The sequence below is a fragment of the Littorina saxatilis genome, linkage group LG11, assembly GCF_037325665.1.
Source record: "Littorina saxatilis isolate snail1 linkage group LG11, US_GU_Lsax_2.0, whole genome shotgun sequence".
Classification (NCBI taxonomy): Eukaryota; Metazoa; Mollusca; class Gastropoda; order Littorinimorpha; family Littorinidae; genus Littorina; species Littorina saxatilis.
Window position 1 is genome coordinate 27,167,683 of NC_090255.1, and position 11,073 is coordinate 27,178,755.

Sequence of the window (11,073 nt, forward strand, 5' to 3'; positions counted from 1 at the left end):
AACGGGTGCCTCATCCACACAGTTGGGCGCGTAACGTTCGTTTACTCTCCGGTAGACCCTCCTCCGACCATCATGTCGCTGGAGCAGGAAGTAGGACTCGTCGCTGAACCACACGTGTCTCCAGTGATTCCGGACGGTCCAGCGAAGGTGCTGGTTGCCCCACTGCACTCGGTTCTGGCGATGGCGGCGGGTGAGGACAGCTCCTCTGTGAGGTCTGCGAGCTCTCAAACCAGCTTCATGCAGGCGGTTCCGCACGGTCTGGTCCGATAATCGGTGTGGCCCGGGGAGAGCCTGGACAGAAGATGAGGCCGACAGGAAACGATTCCGGAGGTGGCGGAGCCGTATGAAGCGGTCGTGAGCAGCAGTTGTCGCCCTTGGTCTTCCCGCTCGTGGCAAGTCAGCAACGGAGCCAGTGGCTTGAAACCTGACCCACAGTCTACTGATGGTGCTCTGGGACACGTGGAAGTGCCTGGCGATTGCACTTTGACTTTGGCCTGCTTGTAAACGACCCAATGCAATTTGGCGGTCTTCTCTGCTCAATCGGGCCATCTTTCGTCGCTGAATTGTCGTCTGATTTCTTTGTGGCGAACAATCCGCTTTTATGGGTTTTGGAAGACATGGTGAGAGCTCAATATTCCCCGAGTTTCACGAGACTACACTGAAGCATGACGAGTGGTCATGCCAAATGAGCAATTTTGACATTGTAGCCACTGATAACGCATGCGTCACGTGCAGAGCTCACTTGTGGCAATGAACGAAAGGTCGACGACCAGATAAACATTTTCTGCAGTTTGGTTGATATCCTTGTAGCCATATAACTAAATTAACCAAATATTAGAAGCTATGCGTTTCTTTTTTTGAACAGTATAGTATGTCACAAATTTGAGATTATTTGAGCACACACACACTTGGCCAAATAATGCACACCTGAATGTATTTATTTAAAGCAAAAATACTAAAAAGAATTAGTGATTTACCAACAAAATAAATAAATTTAAAAAAATAATAATAATGCGACAAATAGAACACAGAGGAGAACAAGAATGGTAACAAGCGTTAGTCCATTTTACTTTGTAGTAGATTTGGCGTACCGCGACCGACGGCTCAAAACGGCTTCCTCCTTAGCTGGTCTTGGAAAGGATGAAGCCAGAGGCGCAGGGCACGGTACGGGTTTTGGCAGGTTCAGTGTGCATGCAAGACTGGAAACGCTAGCCTTCTGCACCACAGTCTGCATTAGACTTTGAACGTAGCCTGAAAATTCAGAATTATAACCAATCTCATAGCGATCAATTTTAATAATTATTTACAGAGTATTTTTTAAATGCGAGTTTTAATTATAGAATGTGTAAGTTTTTAAATGACTCAAGTTTTACCTTGTATATAGGACTGCAAATAAACAGTGGGGTTTATTGTTAAAAAGAAATTTAAAAAAAGTTGACTTACAAAAGGTCTGACTTTCCTTCACTTCCTGCAGAGTGAAGTCACCTCGAGCCTTTTTGAAGCTGAGACTGTAGCGCTTCTCACCAGTCTTGTCCTCAGCATGGCCCCTGTCTCTGTTCTCCTTGTAGTAAAGGGCAGCCAGCAAGGTTCTGGAAACCACAAGCAAACGTCATTATACTGTTGCGCATTTGAACACTATCACAACACCTGTTATGAAAGAAAAACTTGAATAATAAAAAATATAAAAGTAAAAATAATGTGTACTTTGCAATGTTGTGTTCAAACAATCAAAATGAAACTCATTCTTATTTCATTCTTTTATTTTGTGTATTGTGTAGTACATGTAATACCTTGTAATCATCCCATCATATGAGAAAGCCACCAGTTTGGGTGCAAAGTGGTTGAGAACGGCGTGGAACGACTCCAGTGCAGCTGTCTGTGGCCCTGTTGCCTACATGCCAATGTCCTTCAAAAGCTGCTTAGACTGGAGGATCTCCAACAGCTTCACTGACACTTTGGTTCCTGTAAGCAACAACAACAAAAATCATTATTTTCTGTTTTTAAATTTCTAAACAAAAGAAGAAAACAAGTCGCGTAAGGCGAAAATACAATATTTAGTCAAGTAGCTGTCGAACTCACAGAATGAAACTGAACGCAATGCCATTTTACTCGTAGCATCGTCAGGCCACCGCTCATGGCAAAGGCAGTGAAATTGACAAGAAAAGCGGGGTAGTAGTTGCGCTAAGAAGGATAGCACGCTTTTCTGTACCTCTCTTTGTTTTAACTTTCTGAGCGTGTTTTTAATCCAAACATATCATATCTATATGTTTTTGGAATTAGGAACCGACAAGGAATAAGATGAAAGTGTTTTTAAATTGATTTGGACAATTTAATTTTGATAATAATTTTTATATATTTAATTTTCAGAGCTTGTTTTTAATCCGAATATAACATATTTATATGTTTTTGGAATCAGCAAATGATGGAGAATAAGATAAACGTAAATTTGGATCGTTTTATAAATTTTTATTTTTTTTTACAATTTTCAGATTTTTAATGACCAAAGTCATTAATTAATTTTTAAGCCACCAAGCTGAAATGCAATACCGAAGTCCGGGCTTCGTCGAAGATTACTTGACCAAAATTTCAACCAATTTGGTTGAAAAATGAGGGCGTGACAGTGCCGCCTCAACTTTCACGAAAAGCCGGATATGACGTCATCAAAGACATTTATCAAAAAAATGAAAAAAACGTTCGGGGATTTCATACCCAGGAACTCTCATGTCAAATTTCATAAAGATCGGTCCAGTAGTTTAGTCTGAATCGCTCTACACACACACACACACACACACACACACACACACGCACGCACGCACGCACATACACCACGACCCTCGTTTCGATTCCCCCTCGATGTTAAAATATTTAGTCAAAACTTGACTAAATATAAAAAGAAACTAAAACAGTAAACCGAAGGGATATACGTAATATTTACAGCTTTGTATTTTTACTCTGACCTTGTTTGAACTTAGCCTTACCTTCTTTTAGCCACTTTTTATATTTAGTCAAGTTTTGACTAAATATTTTAACATCGAGGGGGAATCGAAACGAGGGTCGTGGTGTATGTGCGTGTGTCTGTGTGTCTGTGTGTGTGTGTGTGTGTGTAGAGCGATTCAGACTAAACTACTGGACCGATCTTTATGAAATTTGACATGAGAGTTCCTGGGTATGAAATCCCCGAACGTTTTTTTCATTTTTTTGATAAATGTCTTTGATGACGTCATATCCGGCTTTTCGTGAAAGTTGAGGCGGCACTGTCACGCCCTCATTTTTCAACCAAATTGGTTGAAATTTTGGTCAAGTAATCTTCGACGAAGCCCGGACTTCGGTATTGCATTTCAGCTTGGTGGCTTAAAAATTAATTAATGACTTTGGTCATTAAAAATCTGAAAATTGTAAAAAAAAATAAAAATTTATAAAACGATCCAAATTTACGTTTATCTTATTCTCCATCATTTTCTGATTCCAAAAACATATAAATATGTTATATTCGGATTAAAAACAAGCTCTGAAAATTAAATATATAAAAATTATTATCAAAATTAAGGGCAGACCGGGTAGGCAAAATGAGTTATTTTTGGTCTCATACACCTTTTTGGGGTTGTTGCATTTTTCACACCTTTGAACATCCTGGAATGCATTCAATAATCTGCTTTTGTCATTTTAGACATGTATTCATGTAAATAAAACCATTTTCAAACCGATGTTTTGTTGTTTTTGTCTGTGTTTTATCAAAAAAATCGAAAAAATGGTCAACTTTGGATACTCCGTGCTGGTAAATGTGCGCACATGACATGACCCTTCGCTGTTCAAACTGTGTGGAAATTTCCGTTCTTCAAGATGACGTCATCACCGTTGGGGAATTTCCGTTGACATAGGCACAAAGAGAGAGAATCCGTTCCAACCGAAACCCCGGAATTAATATATGCAAATATATGTAGGTCAAAGGCATTTGGCGCAAGCGCAGTAGACAACTTATCAGTCCCCCGGTGTCAACAAATCCATGACGTTTTCACCGATTCAGCAGCATTTTTCAAAGTTTTGAGCTGCGGAGAACAACCCTAACATTGGAAATGTTCGGCATAGTGGCAAGAAATATCAGAGAAAGATGAACCAGCAGCAGCGAACAGTAGAAGGAAGTAACAACACTCCGAAATGAACCAACATGATCGAATTGAAGCAGACGACATTCTAAGATTCTTGACTCGACGAGGTGGGTTTTGCTTCTTTCTCTTTTCGATCTTGTTTGTTTGACAACGTGATTTATTGCACATCGTTATGTTGTTGTTGTTGTAAGAATGTGTTAGGGTTTGCAGGTAAATGATAAACAGTTTGTGTCTGAAGTATTTTGCGGGTTTCTTGATCCAATTTACTGACCATGCCGCCGCCGCATCCCCCCCCCCCCCCCCCCTCGATCATCTCTGTGATATCGTCTTCACAACCCCTATTTTATTGTTCTTCGCTGGCCAGTCCTTGAGAGCTTACTATGGTGTAACATGTCATCAGTATTCTTTGTCTGGGGTCAAACTGAGAAGCAGCATCTGAGCGATGTACGACTGACACAGTTTCTGTTTCTGGTCATTGACCGTAGGAAAATAAGTACCCTACTAGGGAGCGTTCTCTAATTCTAAAGGATTGGTTTACACCAGCATGGCTGACCAACCTATCATTGACAGCAATATTGTTGTCAAATCTTTTCCATTAACTAAGGAATAAAAAAAAATAGATCCAATTTACTTCACCAAAGAAAAAAAAAGAGTTAAACTAAAGGACTGGGGATGCAACTCATGAATCAAAAGCATAAAGATCACCTGCAAACAGTGCTAGGTTTAGGAAATCTGAAAATGTATACACACACACAGAACACACACACACACACACAAAACAGACAACAGACAAGAAACAAGCAAATACATAGCAAGTGTGATGAAATAAATTAATTTTAAAAGAAAAATATGAAAAGAAAGAAAGAAAGAAAGAAAATAATTCAGCTAGTTTCAGTATTAGTTCCTGTGTGTATGTGATTGTGTGGTTACTCAAATCCCATAGTAAACTTGACATGTACATTTTGTGATAGGGGCCAATTAATGAATGTCTTTTGTGTGTGTGTGTGTGTTCGTCAACCGACATATGTGGGTACGAGCCGCTGAGGTGGTTGTAAGAAAACCCGCCTGGTTCAGTGGTTGGGGGCTGATTGGGATTTCTGATTTACCAGCCTAGCCAAAAAGTTGAGGTACACCCCATGTAACATGGTCATTTGCAAAATAAAGTACAAGCACTTGTTGACGTTTATATTGAGTCTTAAAATTTGCAGCTTATTACAAACAAAAACCATGGACAGTTGTATCAAATATTAAATCAGAGTTTGTGTATTTATTAGGTTGGAGCAAGGGGAGAGCCAGTCCTCCTGTGGTGGCAGCGAGGAGAAAGATTGACCTGATGGAAAAGTTTGCTAAACCGGAACTACCCTCTTCCACAGCAGAAACATCAGCTTTGCCATCTTCTGACCAACCATAAGAAGATACAGATACTTTGCCATCTTCTGACCCATCACAAGCAGATATGGATACTGGTACTGTGCAACGTCACTCCGCTGACATGTGTTGGGCTTTTGTCAACATTGATCAGCTCAACCTATTGCTGAAAGGTTTATATCCTGTACTGAATGCTTGTCTGATAGCAGTCTGATTATGAAAGAAGGTGATGCATCAGCCCAAGGATTTGCACAGGCCCTGCATCTGGAGTGCATATGAGTGTCCATTCAAGTCTGCAGTTGTTTACTCTTCTCCCGGTGTTTGCAACGCTTCGGGTTTTAAAGTTGCATTTTAAATAATCCGCGTATGACCATGTTGGTACATGGAAAGGGACATTCAGCTTTACAGAAATTTGCTGCAGTGTTAGGATTGAGCACAGAAATACTGTAATTAAAATGTTGCAACTTTTGAATGGTTTGATAGCTTTGTTCCATTTGTGTATATATAATTATGTAATGTTGTTGATGATTTGTGAAGCATCATTTCTATGCAATGGAATAAGAAATCAGTGCATCCGTTGGGTTTTTATGAGTCTGACAGTTTGGTTCTGATCAATATTTTCATATCAGCACAAACACAGATAATTGACTTTTTTAATGTTTTCATATGATTTTTTTTTAAATCAAAAAAATCTGATAATTTGATCATCAAATCATTTCCCCTTCATAGTTAAAGTGTTATTCTGGTTAAAAAAAAAAAAACCCCATTAATTCAAGCTCTACTGTGGTACTAGTTTACCGGGGTACTAGTGAGACTCTTTTATATGCTGTTTTCTCTACATGTAATTTGAGACAAAATGTGGTAATTAAAATGTTGTAACTTTTGAATGGCAAGATGGATTTGTTCCAATTTTGTATATGTTGTTTATGATTTGTGAAGCACCATTTCTGTGCATGGAATAAGAATACAGTGGATTCCTTGTGTTTTTATGAGTCCGACAGTTTCGTTTTGATTCATATCTGCACTAACATAGATGAGTTTTCAAATGATTTTTTAAAAAAAAGTCTGGATAATTTGATCGTCAAATCATTTCCCCATCATAGTAAAGTGGTTATTCTTATAAAAACATATCAATTCAGGCTGCACTGTGCTACTAGTTTGAGGTACTGGTTGGAATCTTTCAAATGCTGTTTTCTCTGAATGGAATTTTCAGACAAACATCTGTAATTAAAATGTTGCAACTTTTGAATGGCTTGATGGATTTGTTTCATTTTTGTTTATGTTGTTTATGATTTGTAAAGCGTCAGTTTTGTGTATGGAATAAGAGTTAAGTGCATTGGTTGGGTTTTTATGAGTCTGACAGTTTGGTTCTGATTCATGTTTTCATATCGGTACAAACAAAGATGGCTGTTTTCATATGATGTATATAAAAAAAATCCTGATAATTTGATTGTCAAATCCTTTTCCCTACATAGTAAAGTGGTCATTCTGATAAAAACATATGAATTCAGGGTGCACTGTGCTACTGGTTTTTTTATGTACTGGTTCAAATCTTTAAAATGCTGTTTTCTCTGAATGTAATTTTCAGACAAAACGCTACAATTAAAATGTTGCAACTTTTGAAAGGCTTGATGGATTTGTTCAGTTTTTGTATATGTTGTTTATGAGTTGTACAGCATCAGTTCTGTGTATGGAATAAGAGTTCAGTGCATTGGTTGGGTTTTTATGAGTCTGACAGTTAGGATTTCATGTATTTTTCTTATCAGAACTGAACCGGTAACTGAAAATGCTAAATTAAAATAATATATTGCTTAGAAATGCTTTTCGATACACAGAATTATTAAACACACACATATTGCTGCAAAGAAGAAAAATTGGATCAAAACATGCACTGGTTCACAAACTGCAACATTTTAAAAAAAGCACATTTTATAACGTTTTTCTCACATTTTGGTGAATAAAACCCCCAAAAATTGCTTTTCACTCAAAATTTAAAATGGTTTCCCTTAATTAGGTTATTCTGCTTGCAAAAATCAAACAAGCAGCAAGCTGTTTCCAAAATAAAAAAAAAAAGTGCTTGCCTACCCTGTCCCCCCTTAAATTGTCCAAATCAATTTAAAAACACTTTCATCTTATTCCTTGTCGGTTCCTGATTCCAAAAATATGTAGATATGATATGTTTGGATTAAAAACACGCTCAGAAAGTTAAAACAAAGAGAGGTACAGAAAAGCGTGCTATCCTTCTTAACGCAACTACTACCCCGCTCTTCTTGTCAATTTCACTGCCTTTGCCATGAGCGGTGGACTGACGATGCTACGAGTATACGGTCTTGCTGAAAAAAGGCATTGCGTTCAGTTTCATTCTGTGAGTTCGACAGCTACTTGACTAAATATTGTATTTTCGCCTTACGCGACTTGTTCTTTCTCTGTCCATCAAGTGGGGGGTGAATGCATGCAGGAAAGGCCTTGCCTTTGTGGGTATGCTGATTGTGGATATGGTTTGGGAGTGAGGCCCACTTCTATTGCATCAGCTGTCTGTCAGAGTTTGGTGTGGAGGCAGCAACCCAGTACAGGTGGTTGTTGATGGACCGATTCCAACTCGTCAGCTCTCCACAATCTTTCTCCCTGGCCAACTTCACAAGCTTTTTCTTCAAACCTGTAAAATGTTTACATGTACTTTCGAGTTATCAAAGCATTTTTTATAATAAACTGCAGGATTACAAATGGAATTATCCGAACATACAGCTACAAGTATAAAAAAAAAATTATTACCTATCAATTTTGTTTCGCATATATATATATATATATATATATATATATATATATATTAATTGAAAAATTAGTTACAGTAGAAATAATAGAATAAATATTTATAATCCTATCTTATTTGGCTTTTAAACTTACAATCAATCCTCATTCATCTGCTCTCTTAATCCCTGTCTCAAATTCCCAGGTTAATTAATGTAATTTAGAGCCCCTTCCTAGGTAAATGTTCAGTGCAAAATTAATGTGAATACATGTACTTTCAATACATCTGCATATTAAAAAAAAAAAACCCACCTTTAGATACATGCCAGACGTCAACTGATTGTTTTGTAGTTGGCATGTTCTCGCGGACATACTTCAACACCTGGGGGTGTCGGTCAGTGACCAGTTCGGCAATCTGGATACCAGATTGCTGCAGCAAGTTGACCCCTCTCTTTAGTCCCTCCAGCTCCATCCTACTGCTGTTTTGAACTTCATTGCTCTGCAAAATACAAAAGGACTGCTGTTCAATATCTTATACAACATGTACGTGTACATCATCAAGTTGCTGACAGGAGTTATTTAACCCTTAACACTGGTGCAATTCTGTAACACATGTTACATAGCCACTGGTGAATTAACAGAGAGAAAAATAACAAAAAACGGTCATATAGGTTTTCGCATCCATGGGAGGTAATCAGAACCGACCAAACAGACTAAGCCAGTAGCGCGACATATGTCGTGACAACCAGGTGACAGTATATGTAAAGTAGCGCGACAACCAGCCTAAGGGTTAAAACTGATTGACACCCTTAAGGTATTCCACCACCCCCCCCCCCCCAACCCTTATTATTGGCTCACGAAGTGTAGCCTATGCGATCGTAACTTTGTCTGTCTGTGCGTTTGTGCGTGTGTGTGTGTGTGTGTGTGTGTGTGTGTTTGTGCGTGTGTATGTCTGTGGTAGAAACTTTAACATTTCCGAGTCTATGTGTGAGTGGTTATCCAAGACTATGGATAAAGCTCGCATAAGATTACGTCAGGGTCAAAAGTGTTTGATGTCAATTAATGCATCATGACGGCATGCCTCCCTGTAGTCTTTCTCTCTCGCGTGGTGTGTGTGGTCTCGGTCATTGTTATTTTGAGCGGGCCGAGACTATTTGGCAGTCGTGTCCCTGTAAGTAGGCAGATCTAAATCTAATGTCTCGCTTTCTTGCACAGTTTCACCTATGCTCTTTCTGTGTGTGTGTGTGTGTGTGTGTATGTGTGACGGAGTGATTGAGTTTGTGTTACTGTTTGTCTATTTCTTACGTGAGCCTTGAAGGCTTCGCCTCTTGTTTTCTTTAAATACAACTAACATTTGTCTCACCTGCACCAAATGAATAATGCTGATCTTCATGATGGTCAAGTCCATCAGTGAATAGACACCAAACTTGGCACAATGGCCTGGTAAATCTGCTCTACCGTCTCCTCCCAAAATCACCGCTTTCTGCATCTGGCGAGTGGTAGAGATGTAGTGGTCTTGCCAGCCCTGCCATACATCTCTCACAGCTGGCTGCAGAAAGGCGGTTTGATGCTGGGAGACAGTGTTTGCAGATACAGCCCTCACCCCCATGTGCATTAGAAACCTTAGCACTTTGGTCCAGTGCCGTAGCACAGCTCCTAAAAGTGGTCCGGCCATAAAAAAAGTAAAAAGGTACTTTTCCCGGGAAACGAAAAACGTGAACTAAGGTAGATAATTCAGATGTCTCTTCAGTGCAAAACGCGATGGCTCAGTGGATCAGTAATGCGTCTCAGTCGGTGCATACGCAGTTTGCCTTTTAGTTTTACTTTAGATTTAGATCTATAGTCTTCACTTGTGAATGTCAATTAGTGACAATTTCTCGCTTAACGCTGTCATTGTGCGGTCTAAGTCACGACCCCTCCTTCCTCCTAACACAGCGCTGAAGCTTATGAAGACGATTTTTTTTTTTAACAAAAAACTGGTCCGGCCATGGCCGGAGTGGCCGGTAGGGCTGCTACGGCACTTTGGTCACCAATGATCCTGGAACAAAATAACAGAAATTAGAAGGAAAACTACACAATTGTAATAGATACAGACAATAAATGTTTAATTTGCCCCCACCTTAAATGTTTTAATATTAATCTCCTACTACAGGGGCGGACGAGGGGGGGGTTTCAGGGGTTTCTGGAAACCCCCCCCCAGCCAAAATTTTTTTTTTTAAATGGTGTTTTTTTGGGGTATTAATCAGTGACAAAATCTGCTGCCTGAAACTGGTAATGATCATCCTCAAAATGCACCAGATTGCACCATTTTGCATCCTTTTTTACAAAATTTTCCGGGGGGGCATGCCCCCGGACCCCCCTAGCAAGCTAGGCGCTTTGCGCCGTCGGCTCGGCGCTTCGCGCCTTCACACCCATATCTTCACAATATACTTTTGGAAACCCCCCCCATAAAATGAACTGATCCGCCCCTGTACTACACAAAGTGATTCTGATAGAAAAATGATCACAGCTGTAAAAGTTCATTGTCATCTACATAGTCAACATAAACAATATATATCACATCCCACTCACCAGAAAACAGAATAGCAGCAGACATCAACAAGTTGCCCGAGGGTATGTCTCGAATAAAAGGCTGGCTGTACCAGCACCTTTCATGCCCGCAGTTGCCACAGTCCTGTGTGACTTTCACCATAGATCCTTGTGTGTTTTTGTGGCACACACTGGCTGGTTACAGGCAGGGCATCTTCCAAAAAGTTCCATTAACTTTTCCTCAAACACAATGAATTTCTGGGCACTTGCCTTTCTACACCCTGAATGAACTGGTGCAGATTTTGTGGGACTGAAAAGAGAA

General features: G+C 39.6%; 2 protein-coding genes across 2 annotated transcripts; both read right to left on the bottom strand.

Annotated features, from left to right (window-relative positions):
• Positions 1-286: 286 nt before the first annotated feature.
• LOC138980152 (uncharacterized) lies at positions 287-1,956 on the bottom strand. Its single transcript, XM_070352979.1, has 3 exons — positions 1,791-1,956; positions 1,444-1,589; positions 287-1,251 (listed from the first exon to the last, which is right to left on the bottom strand). Exons 1-3 carry the CDS (start codon positions 1,799-1,801, stop codon positions 1,067-1,069), a joined length of 342 nt encoding a protein of 113 aa, XP_070209080.1. The 5' UTR covers positions 1,802-1,956; the 3' UTR covers positions 287-1,066.
• Positions 1,957-7,958: 6,002 nt separating this feature from the next.
• On the bottom strand, positions 7,959-10,235 carry LOC138980151 (uncharacterized). The gene is made up of 3 exons (XM_070352978.1): positions 9,586-10,235; positions 8,535-8,721; positions 7,959-8,130 (listed from the first exon to the last, which is right to left on the bottom strand). The coding sequence occupies exons 1-3, from the start codon at positions 9,895-9,897 to the stop codon at positions 7,994-7,996; spliced, it is 636 nt and encodes a 211-aa protein (XP_070209079.1). The 5' UTR covers positions 9,898-10,235; the 3' UTR covers positions 7,959-7,993.
• Between the last annotated feature and the right edge of the window lie 838 nt (positions 10,236-11,073).

Excerpts from the sequence above, each read along its gene's own strand:
- LOC138980151 (XM_070352978.1), bottom strand. The coding sequence starts at position 9,897 with ATGGCCGGACCACTTTTAGGAGCTGTGCTACGGCACTGGACCAAAGTG. Across the intron at positions 8,722-9,585 it reads GCATTATTCATTTGGTGCAG|AGCAATGAAGTTCAAAACAG; the intron begins GTGAGACAAATG and ends TGTATTTTGCAG. Across the intron at positions 8,131-8,534 it reads CGTCTGGCATGTATCTAAAG|GTTTGAAGAAAAAGCTTGTG; the intron begins GTGGGTTTTTTT and ends AACATTTTACAG.
- LOC138980152 (XM_070352979.1), bottom strand. Across the intron at positions 1,252-1,443 it reads GAAGGAAAGTCAGACCTTTT|GCTACGTTCAAAGTCTAATG; the intron begins GTAAGTCAACTT and ends CTGAATTTTCAG.